Here is a 21,459-nt window from a genome sequence, read left to right on the forward strand (position 1 = left end):
TTACTTCTTTCACTGCTCCTTTCCAAGCTGAAACTTCCCTCCCTCCCTCCCTCCCTCCGCCTTGCTGCACGAGCTAGGAAGCCCAGTCACGTGCCTCGGCCGCGGGCAGGAAGCATGTAGACCCTCGCCACCGTGTGCGGGCGCTGTGCGCGTCCTGAATTGGGCTGGGAAAGCTCCCCCGTTCCTAGTTTCCTACGAGTTTTTAGTCCTCATTGGGCAGGAGATGCTTAGATGCTGAAGAGAATAACTTGCTTTTCTCTCCTTCCTTCTGCACCTGCTGACACGGCCGGGCCGGTTCTGTTCCCGTGCCAGCAATACCACATGTCCCATTAATACACTGTCACATGTTAAATTAACCTCGCATTCATGGGATAGAAACTACTCAGCGGCTGGACTCAGCTTGCTAATATTTGGAGGATTTTGCATCTATGTCCCTGAGGGATATTAATCTATAATTTCCTTTCCTCAGGTTATTTTTGTTTGCTTTTGACATCACGCTAATACTGATCTTTGAGGAGAGAAAGCCTCTCTTTACTCAGCTGTAGCTGGAACTCATGTACAGGATGTTTTTAAGGCTTAAATACTGTTCTGAAAGAAATATACATTTCGTAATATTTAGAAAAAAGAGAAGTACAATGAAAAAAATTGCCTGTAATTTCATTAATTGTAAATGACTGTTATTTTGTGAAAATGAAATGACTTAATTTATTTATTCTTATTAAAAATTTTTTTAATGTTAACTTATTATTTTTGAGAAAGACAAGGTGCAAGCAGGGGAGGGGCACAGAGAGAGGGAGACACAGAATCTAAAACAGGCTCCAGGCTCTGAGCTGTCAGCACAGAGCCCGACGCGGGGCTCGAACTCACGGACCGTGAGATCATGACCTGAGCCGAAGTCGGCCACTTAACCGACTGAGCCACCCAGGCACCCCTTATTTTTCATTTTGTTAAATAAGCTCCAAGCTTGAACTCATGACCCTGAAATCAGGAGTGGCAAGCTCCACTCACTGAGCCGGCCAGGCACCCCGAAACTGAAATGACTTTAAAGTTTTCTCGGCTGTAGAAAGTAAATGATGTAGGACATAATAGATAATAAAGAAAGGGAAATAAAATTTTAAAACAAGCAGAAATGACTAATCATCTCACAACCACTGCGTGTTTTTGCTCACATCTTACTCAATTTCATCTTTAAAGATGTGACGTCGCATGGAGTGCACTGTTTCATCACCGGGTTTATTTAAGGCTATGTTTTAAGTTTCCTAAGATACATAAAATATTTTTTAATATTATATATACATATTAAGTAATCTCTACACCCACGTTGGGTGTGAAGCCTACTTAAAACTCAACAAACAAATCAATAAAATAAATTCCATTCAGGTAATAAAGATAAGAATAAATGGCTCACAACTGTAGGTTTTTTACAATATGTATTTAAGCTTTGGAGAGTTTTCCATAGGTGAGAAAAAAGACTGGAAGGGTAGAATTATCCTCAACCAAACTAAAAAATGTGTGCCACTTCCTAACTTGTCACATTTCCCCTGTGTACCCTATGCGTTCGAATTCCATCCCCCCAAATCTTCATACCCTTCAATAAGCAATGTAACTTCTGGGTTTCTCTCATTAAAAACACAGAAATATGCACAAAGTTGTTTATTACAGTGGGAGGTTAAATAAATCACATATATCCAAAAATGAACTACTGGGACCACATCAAAATAAAAGCTTCTGCACAGAGAAGGAAACAATCAGCAAAACTAAAAGGCAACCGACAGAATGGGAGAAGATATTTGTAAATGACATATCAGATAAAGGGTTAGTATCCAAAATCTACAAAGAACTTATCAAACTCAACACCCAAAAAACAAATAATCCAGTGAAAAAATGGGCAGAAGACATGAACAGACACTTCCCCAAAGACATCCAGATAGCCGACACATGAAAAAATGCTCAACATCACTCATCATCAAGGAAATACAAATCAAAACCACAATGAGATATCACCTCACACCTGTCAGAATGGCTCACATTAACAACTCAGGCAACAACAGATGTTGACGAGGATGCGGAGAAAGAGGATCTCTTTTGCATTTTTGGTGGGAATGCAAGCTCGTGCAGCCACTCTGGAAAACAGTGGAGGTTTCTCAAAAAACTAAAAAGAGAACTACCCTACGACCCAGCAATTGTACTACTAGGCATTTATCCACGGATACAGGTGTGGTGTTTTGAAGGGACACATGCACCCCCATGTTTATAGCAGCATTGTCAACAATAGCCAAAGGATGGAAAGAGCCCAAATGTCCACCGATGGATGAATGGATAAAGAAGATGTGGTATGTACATACAATGGAATATTACTTGGCAATCAAAAAGAATGAAATCTTGCCATTTGCAACTATGTGGATGGAATTGGAGGGTATTATACTGAGCGAAATTAGTCAGAGAAAGACAAAAATCATATGACTTCACTCACATGAGAACTCTAATGAACGTAAGGGAAGGGAAACAAAGATAATATAAAAATAGGGAGGGGGCAAAACATAAGAGATTCTTCAATACGGAGAACAAACAGAGGGTTACTGGAGGGGGGATGGGCTAAATGGGGAAGGGGCATTAAGGAATCAAGTCCTGAAAGCATTGTTGCACTATATGCTAATTTGGATATAAATTAAAAAAAAAAAAATTAAAAGAAAAAAAATAAAAAATAAATCACTACATATGTATCTGATATCGAAAATTAATTGCAAGAAGAATAACAGCTTGGAAATATCTTTTTTATTTCTGGTGCTAAACAAACAATGTATACTATAAATGACGTAACACTATAAACTAGAATTATACGCCATGATTAAGAAAAACTCGCCAAAATAACAATGATTGTTTTAAGGATGCTTTTTTTTTTCTCTTCACTGTTCTTAAATACACATGAGGTTAATTTTAAAAAACTTACAAATACCCAAAAGATACACCAATTCGATCTGTGAACAATCTCATAATGGTTTTGTTATTTCTCTGACAACTAATGCTTCAACAATGTAATCACATCTTTCTATGTGCTCACTGGCCATCTGTATATGTTCCTTTTGGTTTTTCATTTTCTTGAAGAGCAGAAACTTTTAATTTAATAAAAAAGTAAATAGGGGCACCTGGGAGGCTCAGGTTAAGTGTCCCACTTTGGCTCTGGTCATGATCTCGCGGTCTGTGGGTTCGAGCCCCACATCGGGCTCTGTGCTGATAGCTCAGGGCCCGGAGCCTGCTTCGGATACCGTGTCTCCCTCTCTCTCTCTGCCCTCCCCGCCCATGCTCTGTCTCTCTCTCTCCCCCCCGCTCATGCTCTCTCTCTCTCAAAAATAAACAAATATTAAAAAAAAAAAAATTAGTTTAGAAACATCATCTGGAACATTTTCAGGAACAAATAACTAGTACTGACAACATACCTGAATAGTTTGTAAAGGATTTTAGGTCCTCAAGACTTATGGGAACTTGGGCACCAGAAATCAATACCTGCCAAAGAAAAAGCAAAAAGGCCAATTTGTAAAATTTGAGACGGATTTCAAGAACGCTTTCTCGCGTCACGAGGTAAGTGCGGCTCCAGAAGTACCTGAATCTCCTGCTGGTCAAACATCCGCAGCCACTCCAGGTTCAGCACGTTGGCCAGGCCCTGCCGGAAAGCCAGGCAGTGCTGGCGGATCTGGCGGTTCAGTCTGTAGTCCGCTACGAGGTGGATATACGCGATCCTGTTGGCGCTGGTGACAGGGATGTCTTTTCCACCAAATTTTAGTTCAACTACCTGTGAACATTAAAATCGGGGTCTGAAAATCCCAAGTATGACTAGAGTGAAACAATTTCTTCAAAGACACTTGCCGGTGCTGCTGCGTCGCGAGAATAAAAGCTGGGCGCCTGGGGCGCCCCAGTCTGCGTCGGCGCAGACGCCGCTCTCGTGGGACTCTCCGAAGCCCGGCATCTCACCGTTTCAGATCAGCAGCCACCAACGCCTTCTCCAAAGCACTAAGGAATGACGCGACAATGTAATCGTGGCAACTTCGTTCTCAAAAATTAGGAATCGCAAAGGGCAAAGGCATGAACCAAAAATGAACTTAAATCAAAAGCGATTCAATCTGGAGAAAATACAGCTTAAGGAATGAAGGTTGCGGTAGAATAATTGCTCATATTTGTACAAACAGCACGTTCTTCTCTTTCTATTTCCATCATGTTGGTACTATGAGGTACCCTATTTTTTTAAAAAAGACTTTATTTTTAAATCATCTCTACACCCAACATGGGGCTCGAACCTATAACCCCAAGATCGAGCGTCGCACGTTCCACCGACTGAGCCAGCCGGGCACCCCTGAAGTATTTTAAATGTGACTCAGGACAGTGGCAACATCAGAGGTAACAGACCAGCGCGTTCCCGCGTATCTGAACTGAATTCCCAAGAACGAGTGGTTACCGTCACGCGGGCACATCACAAAACCTGCAGGTCCGGCACACGGTCACTCGAGGACGCGCCAGGCAGGGGCAGAGGCCGGGCGCCGGCTCGCCCGCCCACTGCAACGGACACCCGCGAGTCCGCTGGGCCCCCGAACCGCTCTCGCCGTTGGCACAGCGGTGGTATTTTCAATAGCGTCTCACACACCAGAGGGGACGACAGAACACCAGACGATCACGAACGCGCAGGCCCGAACGCGCCTTCTAAGTTCCTCGTTTCCTAGCACTTAAACGGGAGAAACGCACTCTCAGGTGCATCCGGATGACAGGGAAACAGCGAATCCACCGTAAGTGAACGAAGACATTCCAGAGCCACCGCGGAGGCGGCCCCCCTCCGGGGCAGACACGGCACCTCCTCCTCACGTTCCTCCACCGCCTGCGCTTCTCCTGGGACCCGTCGCGTTCCATGCGGATCGAGGACGGTGGCACGTCACCCCGGTGTCTTACCACTTGGCACAAAGGCCATTTAAATTTTTTTTTTTTTTTCAACGTTTTTTATTTATTTTTGGGACAGAGAGAGACAGAGCATGAACGGGGGAGGGGCAGAGAGAGAGGGAGACACAGAATCGGAAACAGGCTCCAGGCTCCGAGCCATCAGCCCAGAGCCTGACGCGGGGCTCGAACTCACGGACCGCGAGATCGTGACCTGGCTGAAGTCGGACGCTTAACCGACTGCGCCACCCAGGCGCCCCATGGCCATTTAAAAATCTGCTGAAGATGATAAACTCGTCCCGTGCCTGACGGCCCCACGACCACCTCACTGGGTTTGCTTTTTCCAGATGGCACGTTCTAGGTGACGCCCCCCTTCTCACTGATTCCCGTTCTCCGCGCTCCGCACGCTCGTCTCCTGCACGTCTCCAGCCGGGGACAGGCCACGACGCCTCCCGTGCTCGCCGTCCGCTGGCAGGCCATCTGTGACCCGGGCCCCAGGAGCTCGCTGCTCTGTTTTCATCTCAAAATCCCACCCGTTCCTTTAAGAGGACTGCCAACAGGTAATAAGCGAGGGTGTACTGAGTGACTCGAAGACAAAGGACCCACGAAACCATCAGTTGAAGGACTCCCAAGCCCCAGCAGCCCTGCCTGCTGGGACGGCCATGACCTTTCCAGTGACTCTCTGGGCTACACCCACACAACTTCCCACGTTCCACACCGTGTCCGGCCTGCCCTAGGATCTCAGGTCTGAGGGCATATTTAAAGCTTTCAATCTGGAACGAGAGCAGCTCTTACAGCCAGAGCTATCTCCCCGCTTCGGAATGTCTGCGTTCATGGCGTGGCTGGGTGCACGGGCTTCCCCCCACCCCCCCGCCCGCCTCCCTCACCAGAGCGGACAGGGCCTCACTCACTCACTCACTCACTCACCAGAACGGCTCATTTTATCCTCAGCGCAGCGGACGCACCCTCTGAAAATGAGGACGGGCCTCTAGGACTTGCCCAAGGCCACAGCACAGCTGCAAAGCCAGGGCTTCAACAGGGTCCTGGGACTCAGGTTCACGCTCTCCCACGTTACAGAAGCCCATGCCGGGTCCACGTTAAGCCCCGAGTGCCCGCTCGGGAGAGCTCTGGGTACAGGTTAGCAGGCTGAAGTCTCACGTTCGTTTTCCAGCAGGCTAACAAACAGCCGGACTGATTATACCAAAGGAAACAAATTGGGGAGGAACACTATTATTTGAAAACGGAAGATTAATTAACATAACCTGCCAATGTAATGAAGTAGCTGCATATTACAAATCTTTAACTCGCAGTATTTTATAAATGGAAACCTGTATGAAGGCCCATGTTTTTATATCCATCTCCATGGGAATCCATAAGATACCCCCAAATTAGCTGCTTTACCAGTGACTTTCTAAATTTTTCTCATTTGATTCTTTAGTATAATTATTCTTATGCACTGTCATCTATGATCTCTTTATCCAGTGGGAATTTCTATGAGTAATTGGAACATCTTAACTTCACACTTTTGCTTTTAATAGATTCCAATATTATCAGTGGTGCTTTAATGGAACTCTTACAAATGTGACATTTCACTATTACCACCTATTTCAGAAGGAAAAATGGGAAATACTCCCATTAGCAAAGGCCGTGGACAGGTCATCATAAAACTGACTGCCCTAGCACTTTTATTTCGTTTTTAAATCGTGCCACCAGGTGCAGGGAGACAAGAGTAGCCAGCAGCATTGACATCTGTATGTTCGAGGTTTCCTTATGCTGATAAAAAAAACCCCTCTTGGGGCGCCTGGGTGGCGCCGTCGGTTAAGCGTCCGACTTCGGCCAGGTCACGATCTCGCGGTCCGTGAGTTCGAGCCCCGCGTCTGGCTCTGGGCTGACGGCCCGGAGCCTGGAGCCTGTTTCCGATTCTGTGTCTCCCTCTCTCTCTGCCCCTCCCCCGTTCATGCTCTGTCTCTCTCTGTCCCAAAAATAAATAAAAAATGTTGAAAAAAAAAAAATTAAAAAAAAAAAAACCCTCTTTAAAAAAAATCTGAATTCTGCAGGTTGAAACTTCAGGTCTATAAAACGGAAGAGGGGCACCTGGGTGGCTCAGTTAAGTGTCTGACTCTTCCCTGTGGCTCAGGTCATGATCTCACAGTTTGTGAGCTCAAGCCCCGTGCCAGGCTCTGCACTGACAGTGTGGAGTCTGCTTGGGATTCTCTCTCTCTCTCTACTACTCCCCTGCTCATGCTTGCTCACTCACTCTCTCGGAATAAATAAACATTAAAGCAAAATAAAAAAATAAAATAAAATAAAATAAAATAAAATAAGATAAAATAAAATAAAACGGAAGAAGAGATCGAAACAAAGCAACTAAGTAAGATGTAACCAAAAGAAATACGGTTCTGTATTCCTCATTCTTATTTTATCGCACAGTATTGGAATTACTTTTCATTTTTCTAAGATTGATTTTTAAATAATCTCTACACACAAAGCGGGGCTCAAACCCACAACCCCGAGATCAAGAGTCGCACTCTCTTCCGACTGAGCCAGCCGGGTGCCCTGATAGTACGTTGCAAAACTGCCTGGAGATGACCTAGTAAGAGAGGGAAGCAGGAGGCCTCAGGCAGGATCGTTACCTTTGTTTCCATTTAGGATTTAATCCACAGCTATTTCTTCAATACGCAGCTTGTTAAAGGCTAAGAAATAGACTAAAATTCGAGTACCATGACGATGAACATTTAAAAATGCCCAGAATTTAAACAGCAGGATGTATTCATCCATGTGTGTGTTTTCAATCTTTGTTTTTGAAGACACCTCTGTGGCGTCGGAACCGTGCAATGTTCTGCAGCCCAGGGAGGAAGCCAATAAAGATCTTAAATCTCCTCGTAACTTTCTCAAAGAACCGTCAGGGACTCACACAGCTCTGTGCGTCACAACAGCACAATGAAACAGTCCTTCACACTCAGCAGGACGGCTGCTATTTTTTTTTTAAAAGAGAGAGCGAGAGAGAGAGACAGAAAAGAAGGCAGAAAGCAAGTGCTGGCAAGTGTGTGGAGGGATCGGAACCTCTGCAGACCCGGGAGAAATGCACCGTGGTGTACCCGCTGTGGAGGACGTGCGGCAGGCCCTCGGAAAGTCACCATTAGAACCTGCGCAGGACCCAGGAATCCCACCTCTAGGTATGCATCTACGGGAAGGGGACGCAGGGACTTGAACAGATACTTTGACAGCAACGTTCACGGCATCCTTGTTCATGATGGCGGACACAACCCTACTGTCCATCAAGGGATGAGCAGATAAAGGGGACACGTATGTACGATGGAGTATCAGCCTTAAGAAGGAAGAAACCACAGGCGAACCTGGAGGACGTCGCACTCAGTGGCATAAACCTGTCACAGAAGGACAAATACTGTGTGATTCCACCTGTATGAGGTCCTTACCGCCGTCAAACTCATGGAGACCCAAAGGAGAATGACGGGCACCAGGGCACAGGGGCGGGGGACCGGGGCTCCAGTGCAACAACGTCCTGCCCGCCTATCCTCCTCTGACTCAAATAAAATCTACTTCGCTCAAGATACCTACAGAATTACTTTATTTTTCAAAAATTTATTTTAAGAGAGAGTGCACTGGTGAGTGCAAGTGGGGGAGGAGCAGAGAGAAGGGGGGGGGAGAGAGAGACACAGAGAGTGAGAGAGAGAGAGAGAGAGAGAGAGAGAGAGAGAGAGAGAGAGAGAGAGAATCGCAAGCAGGCTCCATGCTGACAGAGTGGAGCCCGACTCTGGGCTCAAACTCACCAACTGTGACATCATGAACTGAGCCAAGATCAAGAGTCGGATGCTTAACTGACTGAGCCACCCGGGTGCCTCGAGGATGTCATTTTTAAAATGAAGATTACACAGGCGTGCTCTCATGAAAACTTGTTTCATTGCTTAACCCCCAGGTTGTGGTTCCTCTGAATTCTGGAAACACCTAACCCGAAGGCTGCTTCCAGGCCCCGCCCTGACTTACAGAATCAACATCTCAGGTTTCTCTGAGAGGAGGCTCCCGTACTTTCTTTGTTCTTTTCTTTCTTTCTTTTTAAAAAGATGTTATTTTTTTAAGCAATCTCTACCCCCAACAGGGGTGCTCGAACTTACAACCCTGAGATCAAGAGTCGCATACTCCACGGATGGAGCCAGCCAGGTGCCCCTAAGTGTTTTCTGGTTATTCATTCTTCTATTAGCTCCAAAATGCACCTGTTTAGGCCACCTTACCCTGACGCATGGAAATACTGCAAACCAGCGATGGATGGACACAATGGTTGTCTTTCTGAGCGTAGGTCTAACCTTTCTAAAGCCCAAGGCCTCAGATTGTCCTCCAAGAGGACAGGAGAAGCTCAGACTCCCTGGTGTCTGTCTGCCTCCTCTCGTGCACCCCCAAACTTAGCCACTTTGACATCTGCTCACCTACCCGGTGAATGCCTTTCCACCCAGCCAGCCTCTCTTCCAGGTAGCTTTCCCTGACCTACTTGGAGCTGAGCTACTAGTAAACTGACACCTCACTATCCTGTTCGTATCGGCCTCCCTTGTTAGTTTACAAACCGTCTCCCACGCCTGGCCCGAGGGCTGGCTCACAGAGTGTCATTAACGTCTCATAAGGAAAACATACGGACCAGGCACGGTGGCAGGTAGGTAACATGATACGAAAATAACCAAAATTGCATTAGTTCAAATGCGTTCAATACATGTGCTTATCAAAATAAAATGTGAGAGCTCACACCTGGAGGGTCAGGTTGAGGAGTACCCTGTGTGGGTCAATGTACTCTCAGTGGTGGCTTCACCAAACGCTAAGTATCTATCTACTACGAAGTTACTTGTGAGCTGGCAAAGCCTCAGTCAGAAACCAAGTAATAACAGAAATTTAGAGAAACGAGTATGAAGTTCAAAGGTAACCACAGTTTTGTAGTTAAAGTACGACTACTAGGTTCGGAAAATGGCACGATCCATGTAAGAACAGCAGAAGAGCAGTCCTTCCCCACAGAAGAGATGTATTTGTCCGAAGACCAAAATCAAGTTAGACAAGCAAAGCTGGGTAGTTAAAATCTAGTAAGATCAGAGAGCAGCATCAAAGGTTCTTACATGTTGGATCTGTCTGTGCACATTAACAGAGGCTTTGTGGATTACGGGGAGCACGTGAACACAGGCCGAGGCAGACAGAACAGCAGACGCGCGTCCACGGCGCAGCGCCCGTTTCAGCAGGTGTCGCCTCCTGGCCGATCTGGGTCATCTCCGCGTCCACCCGCTGCCCCTGCTCCCCTAATCCTGGAAGCAAATTCCGGATGTTGCCGAGTCTTCCGCCACCTGGTGTGTTGTCCACGCGTGTGCGCAGCGGTATTATCACCACAGCTGAGATGTGGAAATAACCCAGACGTCCCTCGGCCGAGAAAGAAAACGCGGCACATCCGTACAATGGGACGACGTTCGGCCAGAAACAAAAAAAAAAGCACCGGCTCCTGCAACAGGTGAACGAAGCCGGTCACACAAGGCCACAGGCCGTAAGATGCGGGTTATGTGCCACATCCAGAGACAGAACGTAGGCGGCGCTCACCCACGCTGGGCAGGAGCGACCCGCTAACGGGCACAGTCTCTGTGGAGGGACGCAACCATCCCGAACTTAGCTGCTGGTGACGGCGGAGCACCCTGGGGGTGCACTGACCCGCGCCATGCTCTAAAGCGTGCATTTTTATGGTACGTACATTATATCCCGACAATACTGTCATTTAAAAAATTAGTTTGAATCATCTCTAACACGCACGTTTTTTTTTTTTTTTTTTTTTAAAGATAAACACACCAAGGCCAACCAGACTGATAACAAAGGCCAGCGATCTGTGTCCGAGCCACCGAGGCCCCCACGGTGATCAGGCAGGGAACAGAGGCGCACGGAGGCCCCTCGGGGCTCCTGTCAGGAAGGCGCTAACCTGCCACTCCCAGGGACCGAGAGCCAGCCAAGAGGCAGGGGTTAACCCCCGGCCCAGGAAGAGAGTCCCCGAGGACAGCCGTCACGAGGGAGTGGGGCGAGGGCCCGGGTGTCTCCAGCCCCCACCAACTCCCCACTTCTAACCCGCAGCCACAGCAGTTCTTCCAAGGGAGACGTGGAGCCTCCCCCTGCAAAGAGAAACCCTCCTTGTCGCCATGTGAACAGCAGCCGGTGAAGGGCCTCCTCACCTGCGCCTCTCCCAGGTCGTTGTTCACCACCGTGAAGTTCAGCCCAAGCTCCTCCACGTCGCCTTCGTAGCTCTTGAGAAACAGCAGATTCTTGTACACTTCAGGGTCTAACGAAGCCAGATGGTGGATGTCCACGTCCGCACTGGTTCCCAGCAATTTGGACAGGAAGAAGCCGGCGAAGGGCAATTCCACCAGCATATTCTCATAGAGGGCCTTCAGATGAGAACAAGGAACAACGATCAGTATGTCACAGGAATCCTTTCTCATACTTCCTACAAATAAAAAGAAAGGCCAACTTGAGCCTGAAGAGAATCCTAAGACAGCAGATACCTTCTCTCTGCAGCAGCGACGACGGCGGAAGCTAGCGTTTGGCGAGCACTTACCAGCGCTGGGCCGGTTTGACCATTCGCCGCGTGCGCTCCGCGTGTCACGACTCTCAAACACCTGAGGGCTGAACCACAGCACGTTCACACCAAGGGGGACGTTCGAGAGCCACACGTGTTGTGCTGCAACGGTGGTCAGCACACGTTTTCCGCAAAGGCCTCTGCCAGCGGAGGGGTCTCCTGGCTGCGCAGGCCGGAGTCTGACGCACGCTCTTGAAAGGCCTCCTGTCTTTCCCGGTACTGCTGGCCACAGCCGGTGGCCCGGGGCTTTGGGCTGTGTCACTCCCAGCCCTGCCTCTTCGAGAGGCTGTCGTCCCTGGGTGTGCCGGCACCTCCCTCCCCGGTCTCTAACATGAAGACACCTGTCACCGGGTTTGGGATCCTCTCTCACCCAGTGTGACCCCTCCTAGCTTGACTGCATAGGCAAATAAGGTCGGGTTCCCAGGCGCCAGGGATCAGGATGGAGCCTCTACCTTTTCTGGGGCCGCGGTTCAACGCACGACCGCAGGCTGGACCAGCTCGGTGGCCATGCCTCCACTCTGCCTCTAGCAAAAGGAGCATAGACGATGCGTGGACGAGCGAGGGCAGCTGTGTGCCAGGGCTGCACTCAAGCAATTCCCAACGCCAAGAAATACTATCCTTCAGACTTTTAGCGACCAAAAGGAAAAAGCCTTCCGAGCACCCTGGCCACGCGACAGGCAGCAGGCGGGGCCCGGCCCACAGGCTGCGGTCTGCCCTGCGCTGTTCTTACAGGGGGAGACTGAGCGTGGGAGACGCGTGTGCAGACCCTGGGAGTCAGCGACTGGCAGAGGTGGTGCCAAAGCAGGTGCCCTGGCGCCCACACCAGGACTCCTCTGCTGCGTTCCTGTCTGCCCCGTGTCTGCAGACGGCGACAGATAACCAGACCGCACACTCGCGCACGTTAAAGGGTAATTTACGTACCGTAAAATAAAATGTGCATGCGGCCTGATGAATTATTACATTTGATCACACCCGCGCAGCGGCCACAGAAGGCGTCAAGACACAGAACACTTCCCCCTCCCCGAGGTCCCGTGAGAGTTCCCTCCCGTTACCCCATTCTGTGGTCATCACCACGGCTGAGTCCCGCCGGGCCCAGGACTGCGTCGACGGGATCATACAGCACGCACCCTCTTCCACACGCCTTCTCACAACATCCTGTTTCTGAGACTCGGCTGTGATACTGTTCTCTCACCGAAGGCCGTGTGACACCGTCGCGTGATGGGCACATGGTGGACACGTGGGCGGTGTCCCATTTGGGGCTGCTGGACAGTCGGTCTGAGCCCTTCTGTGGATCCGTGCTGGCTTCTCCCAGTACAGACCTAAGACCCGTTAACAGGGGAAGCGCTGGGCCCCAAGCTGCGTTTAGCTCTGTTAGGCAAGGACATGCTGTTTTCCAAAGTGCAACCATTTTCCCACCGTGACCAGCAAGCAGGAAGATTCCAGCTGGTCCAGGACCTCACCAACGATTGGTACAGTCAGTCTTTTTACGTTTAGCTATTGTGGCTGGTGCAATGGGGTACCTCGCTGTGGTTTTAATCTGTAACTCCCTCATGACCAGTGGCGACGGCATCACTGTGTTAAGCCCCAGATTCTCTACCAAGAGACGGTGTGGGTTTTCCAACATGATGTCAGGGTTCATCTTACATGATAAATATCACTTACAGCCCAAGGCTGTAAAGTTGAACAAGGAGTGAGAAAACAGGCTGCAGACTTCTCAGGAACATTCTTATTATTTTATTCTAAGAGATGAGGGACTTGGAAGCCGCCACAGGTCTCGTCACAAATGTTCTACTGAGACTAAGCGAGCACATACTGACGCTGGCCTCGTTTTGTGTGGCCCGTCAGGAAGATCTCCTCAGTGGAAGGAAGGGAGGCTTACAGAAGTCAAAGGGAGTCTGGATCTCCACGACAAAGGCCCTTCGTGCTAGAATACTCGTGGTCTGCAGAGACCTGACACGGGATGAGGGCAGTCCCCACCCCCACTTGGAACGTGGGGAGCTGGGCGCACATCGTCACAAACCCTGGGACCCTTGCCTGAGACCCTGAGACGGAGTGAGGCCGGGAGGCCAGGCGCCAGGAGCACAGACAGAGCGGGATGGAGGAGGGAGCCCCACCTTGGAAAGTGCTGCCGTGAGCTGCGGAGCGTGCGCTGTGCTGGGATGTATTCACCGCTTTTCCTGTAAGGGAGATTCCAGTGCCACCACGCCACTCAGGGAACACCAACATAAAAACAAAGTTTAATCCCGGGGGAAATCTCTCAGCCACGAGGCCGCAGCTTTGGAAGCCCCTCTGCCGGGAGGCCGTGCACCTGACCACATCCACATCCACATCCACATCCACATCCACTAGGTGTGGGACGCGAGGCTTTGCCGAGACACGCCCGTGCGAGTTTGCACACAGAAGACCACCAGCGTCCAGAGAGCAGGGGCTCTGCCCCTCCAACCTTCCAGCGCCGATGCCATCCGTCAGCTCAGCTTATGGGAGCCCTTCCCTGGTTACGGCTTCTGGCACCCTTACGGCGTCCCCTCGGCCGTTCCACATCAAGTGCCCGCCACTTCCGCACTAGTAACCACAAACAGTGGTCGTCTGTGAAAAACCACTGGTCCCTGAACACACCGAAAACTGAACATTTGTACGAGTGCCCCCTTCCCTCCTCCGCCAGAGAACGCTCAGGTTCACCTTGAGATGGACACCGGAAAGTCCCCCCACTAACACGACTAGAAGGAACTAGAGGACAGCCATGAAACACCCGGAGAGCACTGGCTTGTTTCAGAAAGCCACCGGCCGACAATACGAGTGACACTCTCCCCAAGTCAGGTCACACCATCTGTTAACTACGTATTTCGTAATATTCCCCCTCCAGCTAAGACTCCAGATGTTCTCTGCCAAGGAAACTGAAGGGTTATGTCCCTGTGCTTTCACTTCTGATTTGAAGACTGATGATTACCCGATTAATTCTAAAAAAAAAAAAGAAAGAGGCAAAAAAGGACTTCGGAACCAGAGAATGAGCAGTACGATGGTGACCGGTCTTAACCCATCTACTGGTATCGCAAAGAAAGAGCTGTTGGAAAATCCACAGTTTGCTTGAAGTTAAGAATGGCTAATACTATTACCCCGGAGCACTTAAAACTCCCATTACTTCTAAATGAACGATGGCTTCAAAGCCAAGAACATTCTGCACAAGACGACATGATTGATTCCAGGTGTTGAAGAAAAGCCTCATTTGTACAGTGGACTTTAAAGTAAGCTGGAAGTGTAAATCATTTGATGTTCAATATATAAGGTCATTGTTTGCCATTTCTGCATTAGTAACAATAAACCAGTGAAATTCGTTAAATATATCAGAGCTACCTGAATTTTAAACAGAAATCCCACTGTGACTCATAAAATGTAAATGCCTAGGTATAATTTTTTACGTAAGGCAGGTTTAAACCGTTAGAGCATTTAATATACAAGCACTAATAAATGATAGCACTAAAAACTATGATTGCATCAGCTAAATGGATTATAAATTAAATTTCCATAATGTATGCAACTGAGATACAAATGTAAGCATAAATCAAGGTATTTTCTAAACACAGGTTAATTATACAATTTCAAAACTGCCTATTTTTTATGCAAAATAATCCACTTAGCATTTTCCACATTGGCCTTAATTCTCAGCCAGTTGCACACTTGTTCCAGAAGCACATCAATAACTACTTGTCACGAAAAAACTGCAATAGGTATATGGAAAAAACCTGTAGCGTATTTTTCAACTGTCTGTCTTTTATGAGTGTTTATAGCTAGAGATTGTGCCAAAATGATTTGAAATAAAAAGGATTAATTATAGTAGAAGCCTTTTAATATAAGTGAGTGCAGTCGCAATGCAATTAATGCAAATCGTGGCGCTATCGGGAGAATAAATGTGAACCGCGTCACAGGCCATTTCTGCTTGTTGCCAAATAACTTCAGTAATTTACTACATTAAGAATCAATAAAAAAAATAATGCTTTTCAAATGCATCTCTATCAATCTTCAGGCAGTTCTAAAGTGAACATTTATAACTTAATCTAAAAACTATATCAGAGTTGTCTTGTATTAAAACCACCCTAATTGAGTAAGAAGATAATAATTTTAATTATTTCAGATCATGTTAACCTTGGAGTTTAAAAAAATAAGGAAGGAATGTAAAATAAGGATGTAAGCTGACAGTAATACGTTATTTATTAAAAAAAATTTTTTTAAGAATCTTTATCCATTTTTGACAGAGAGAGAGAGAGAGAGAGAGAGAGAGAGAGAGAGAGAGACAGAGTATGAGCAGGGCAGGAACAGATAGAGAGGGAGACACAGAATCCGAAGCAGGCCCAGGCTCCAAGTTGACCGTCAGCACAGAGCCCGACGCGGAGCTGGAACCCGTGACCCTTGAGATCACGACCTGAGCCGAAGTCGGCCGCTCAACCAACTGAGCCACCCAGGCACCCCAGTAATACGCTATCTAATAGTTGTCCTTCAAAATTACTAACCGGGAGTGGAAAACATGGTCTCTCGCTGGGACTACCGTGGGTTTTAGGCCCATAAGCTCCCGCAGGGCAGGAAACACACTCCATCCTTAACAGGACCCGAGTCTACATGCAACATCCGGCATCCGGGCGCTCAGGAGACATTTATTAAATGCCAACTTATTATGTGCTAGGGACTACTTTGTACACTGAAATTCAACAACCATAAATTTGTTTGCAAAAACCCATTTCTGCTCTTTGGAGACACCCCAGGTTATGCAAAACCACGTGTGTGTCCACGTGTGTGAAGAGTCACTCCAAGCCCCTGGGCGTCCACAACCCTGTCCCAGGCGTCTTTCCGTGGCGCTCACTGCTTTCGTCAGCACAGCGGCAATGACACCGGGTGTAAAGGTTTGCGCCCCGGGTTCCCAGGTATCTCCCGTGCACCGTCACCACCCAAGATGGTGAGGCAGCCCTCCACCTCCACACTCCCTCCTGCTCTCGGGCACCTCCAGTGTTTCTTTACGTATCGACTCCGTCCGTTCAGGACTCGGCAAACGCCCACCAAGCACGACTGGGCAGGTGCAGTGGTTCAAGGGATCCCTGAAACCCGGAGGCTCCATGCGACGGTGCTGGCACCGCCTTCTCTTCCCACGGGGACTCCAGGTGCCAGAGAGCAGGGCGCTCCTCTCTAGGCCCCATTCCCACGCCTCCAGCCACGGCCACGGCCACTGCCAACACTGGAAGCCAAGGCTTTCGAGAGAACGGGTCGTTACTTGCTCATGGCAACGGACGGTCTGGACTTCATGCTTTGACAGCTTTATTGAAAAAAAGTTAAACTTTGGAAAACCTGTAGGGGATGTCGGGTGGGTGGGAGATGAAAGTTCACCTCTCATAGCCTGTTCTCCTCATCGGACATCCAGAAATCAACCTGTGACGTGGACTAATTCTGAGCGGCGGGCGCCTCCCCTCTCTTCGCCTCCCCTCCCCTCCTCTCCCAGGTTCCCACTCTTCCCAAAGGGCCGGTCTCTGCCCACAGAAATACTTCTGGAAGATAAACACCCAAAAGGGTTTGCCCAAGTAACAAACCCACAGTCCCATTTATAGCCACAAGGAGTAAACATCTGGGAGTTTTAGAACTGTTGTTACATTCCTGCTTCTGAGAGATTTAGCAAGAGTTTAGAAAAACAGGGAGGTCCAGCTAAGGTACCCCACACAGCAGGAACTATTTTCACTAATGAAAAGGAAACATTGGGGCGCCTGGGTGGCGCAGTCGGTTAAGCGGCCGACTTCAGCCAGGTCACGATCTCGCGGTCCGTGAGTTCGAGCCCCGCGTCGGGCTCTGTGCTGACAGCTCGGAGCCTGGAGCCTGTTTCGGATTCTGTGTCTCCCTCTCTCTCTGCCCCTCCCCCGTTCATGCTTTGTCTCTCTCTGTCCCAAAAATAAATAAAAAACGTTGAAAAAAAAAAAAATTTAAAAAAAAAAAAAAAAGAAAAGGAAACATTTTTCAGGTTTAAAAGTTCTTGAGGTGCCTGGCTGGCTCAGTCTGTAGAGGGTGTGTGTGAATCTTGATCTCCGGGTTGTGAGTTTGAGTGCCATGCTGGTTGTAGAGACTACTTAAAAATAAAAATCTTAAAAAAAATTCTTTTACCACACAGGATAATAAAATATTAGACTGAGATCTGTCATACCACCTCCCTTGAAATTTGAGCATATGGGTGTCCCTCAAGGGCATTATCTCCAGGCACTGAGTACTTTCCCTAGCAAGACTAGGATCCGTGACCTCCAGACTCCCTCTAGCTTCAGCGGTCACACCCACCGACTCCGCCCCATGTCAGTTTCCTTCCGCTAACTCCCCTGACACTTTCTGGCTCTTGCAAAGTCACCACATTACACTGCTGTTTCTTGAGCTTCGCTGAGACACAAGTCACGTCCCTTACAAGTCACCCATTTACAGAGAACAAGCCAGCAGTCGTACGGGCAGAGCGGTGTGGCCGTCACCACAGCTGGGTTTTGGACATTTTCATCACCCTGTACTCCTTAGTGGTCCTCATTTCTCCCACGCTCCCATCCTGGGACGATCTTTCATCTACTTTATGTCTTCACAGATTTCCCTTTTGGGACATTTCAGCCATCTTCTTCGGTGATTGGCTTTGCTCACGTAGCGTGTTTCGTTCAGCGTGCAGAGGCAGGGGGAAGATTCCATCGCAGGGCTGGAACAGTTCTGTTAGTCTTGGTCAGCTGACGGCCGTTTGGGTCACGAATCCCCTCGGGCTGTTTCCGGTAATGCTGCGCGCACTTCTGGACAAGTTCTGCGCGGACACGTGCTGGCTGGGCCATGGAGCGGCCCTGCTGGACCGTGTAGGAGCGGCCGCCCTCCCCCGCGTTCGCGGTCTACTCCCACGGACGGGACCTCGATTCCTCCACATCCCCGCCAGACGTGTTCTTACCGGTCCCGCTGACTCTTCCCGTCCTAGTGGCGGTGAGGTGGTTCTGATGTGCGTTTTCCTGAGGACCGCGGATGGCGAGCATCCCTTCTGTGCTCGCTGCTCACTGATCTATGTCCTTTGGAGAAGCGTCTACTCAGGCCCTTTGCCCATTTTGAAATAAGTTTGCCTTTCCGTTTCCGAGGACTTTAGGTATCCTAGCACAAGTCCCTTACCCTCTTTCAGTTTCTTGATGGTGTTTTTTGCAGCAAAAAGGTTTTGGATGCAATCCGATCTATTTTATTTTTCTTTCAGCATTCTTGGTTTCACTTCTGTGGAGCGCGATTCTTCCTGGCAGCCCGGCAGCACCCGGCACTGCTCCGGGACGGGATGCGCCCGCTCTCCGTCCTCCTCAGCGTCCCCGTCCGTCAGCGGTTCTCTCCTCGTTCACGCTCTCACACCAGTGGGAAAAGCAAGGCCGGGATCTCCGCCCCTCACTGCCTCTTCCACCACCCGCGCCGCCATCCCTGCTGCTGGGCCACAGTGCCCACTGCAACGCCTCCCACAGCTGCTGGCCCCCGATGGTGACCCTGACCTAACTGCGTGGCCATCGCCTGCACACTCGGCCTTCTCTTTTCTTGCAAACGGGCACTAGGCTCTACCAGCCCCACACGTGAGCTACCGCTCAGAGCTTCTTTACAGAACACCCCTCAAGAGCTGTGACTGAGCTACCCTGCCCCCATCCTTCCTGGAGCGGAGAACCCCTGTCCCAGGCGTGCAGCCCAACTGGTCCTCACAAAGTGAACCCACTCAGTAAAAGCACTCGATCCCCTAAAGAGGAACTGACCAGCATCCCAGAAACCCCCTGTGCCCCTCCAAGGATAAAGGACCTGATACCCAGTAACAGACATTAGTTTTGCCGGAGTCCTACAGAATACTCTCTGCTCTTTCTGGCTTTTCGCACTCAACACCATGTCTGTGCCACACCTCTGAGCTGCTGTGAATAGTTGTAGCTGGGTCACCCCGTGGTTCATGTGAATGTCCCACAGCTCATTTACCCGCTGTCCTTCTGAGGGACATCTGGGTAGTTTACTTCGGGGCTGCATAATACAGCGTTACTGTGACCGTCCTTATGCACGGGTCTTGGGGAACACACACACACGTATTTCTTTTTTTTTTTTTTTCAACATTTTTTATTTATTTTTGGGACAGAGAGAGACAGAGCATGAACGGGGGGAGGGGCAGAGAGAGAGGGAGACACAGAATCGGAAACAGGCTCCAGGCTCCGAGCCGTCAGCCCAGAGCCTGACGCGGGGCTCGAACTCACGGACCGCGAGATCGTGACCTGGCTGAAGTCGGACGCTTAACCGACTGCGCCACCCAGGCGCCCCTCTTTTTTTATTTTTTTTATTTTTTTTATTTTTATTTTATTTTTGGGACAGAGAGAGACAGAGCATGAACGGGGGAGGGGCAGAGAGAGAGGGAGACACAGAATCGGAAACAGGCTCCAGGCTCTGAGCCATCAGCCCAGAGCCCGACGCGGGGCTCGAACTCACGGACCGCGAGATCGTGACCTGGCTGAAGTCGGACGCTTAACCGACTGCGCCACCCAGGCGCCCCAACACACACGTATTTCTATGGGTTACACCTATAGGTACAGGACAGAGCAGCTGGGGTACCCCCGCAGGTACAGGACACAGTACCTAATAAGGTACTTCTGGAAGACCCTGCTTCCCGTACCTTTCAACCCACTAAGTGCTAAGGCTTTGGCCTCCACCCTCCAGGCCAGCTTCTCGAACACGCTGTGAAATGCTCACTTCTCAGTCCTATGCTCTTGACACATGGGACAGCATCTGACTGTTCCTCACTGTCTCTCCCCTGAAACACGGTTTCACGTGGCTTCCAGTCTGCTCCCCGCTCTCAGCTGCCTTCTCCTGACCTTCGGTGGCTACATCCTCCTCCAGCCTCTGAACTCTCAGCCTGGGGACAGCCCAGGACTCGGTTCCTCGGCGTTTCCTCTTCTCTAGCTACACTTACTGCCTGGGCGACACAGCCCCATCTCACGACCTCAGGCCTGTTTGAGCTCTGACGGCTCAGCTCCTACCTTGCCCCTCAAGCCAAGGCCCGCAGATTCAACCGCATGCTTAGCTGACATCGCCACAGAACGTCTGATAGACCTCTCAGCCCTAAGGAAAAATGAACACTTCATCATCCCTCCCCAAGCCCCTCTCGGTGGATGACACTTGTATCCCCCGGTTCTCAGAACAAAATCCGTGTGGCCCTGCCGTCTCTCCTCCCTCCCACCCCAACATCTGAGTTTTTAGCAAATCCCCTTGGGTCCCACTGCTTCCTCTCCAACACTACCTCCCGGGACGAAGATACTAACGACCACCCAACCTGAGTGCCTGTGACACCTCCAACTGGCCGGCTTGCTCGCGCTCCCCTGGCTGCGTGAGCTATTTATGATACCAGCGCAAGGAGATCCGCACAACGTAACTCATATCCCATCACTGCTCTGCTCAGACCCCTGCTGCCTCCCAAAGTTGATCACAATTCTGGAAATGAGAGTAACAATATGTATGTTTCCTTGGTCTGCTTTCATTAAATTAAATTTACTAATTTCAAGCTAGTACTTAAATGTTCTAAAGAATTTAAATGGGCTACATTTTGTTTTTTAACATTTACTGTCTTTACTGCACAAATGAAGATTAAAGCAGTGGACGTTAAAGCAGGATGAGCAAGTCTGTGTTTCTAATTTTCATAGTGACCACTTAACATGGCTTAGAGAAACGAAGACGGTCTCGACACGGTACTGATCTGTGTTTGACTAGTATTTGGGAGTGCGTAAAAATTAGGAGAAGGGGTATCCCAACAGCAGGGAAGATCTACTTTATTCAGGAGCAGAAAGAATTTTGGTGAATATCTCCAAGTGGCTAAAACTAAAATAATACTTTTAGGTGGTGGAATCAGCTGCATTCTGGAACACCCTTGTCATTTTCACCATACAATCTACCTTGTTTTTATATCA

General features: G+C 49.2%; 1 protein-coding gene across 4 annotated transcripts in view; it reads right to left on the reverse strand.

The window, feature by feature from the left end:
* The window catches only part of UBE3C (ubiquitin protein ligase E3C), a 122,899-nt gene that overhangs the window by 15,106 nt on the left and 86,334 nt on the right, over nt 1-21,459 (reverse strand). For 3 of the 4 annotated variants that reach the window (XM_058723642.1, XM_058723641.1, XM_058723640.1), the window contains 3 exons: nt 11,121-11,333; nt 3,602-3,790; nt 3,438-3,504 (listed from right to left, as the gene is read on the reverse strand). In XM_058723642.1, the coding sequence (XP_058579625.1) occupies nt 3,438-3,504; nt 3,602-3,790; nt 11,121-11,333 (469 nt within the window). The remainder of the gene's footprint in view (nt 1-3,437; nt 3,505-3,601; nt 3,791-11,120; nt 11,334-21,459) is intronic. The other variant, XM_058723643.1, reaches the window with a different exon arrangement.

The sequence above is a fragment of the Neofelis nebulosa genome, chromosome 4 (genome assembly GCF_028018385.1).
Source record: "Neofelis nebulosa isolate mNeoNeb1 chromosome 4, mNeoNeb1.pri, whole genome shotgun sequence".
Lineage (NCBI taxonomy): Eukaryota > Metazoa > Chordata > Mammalia > Carnivora > Felidae > Neofelis > Neofelis nebulosa.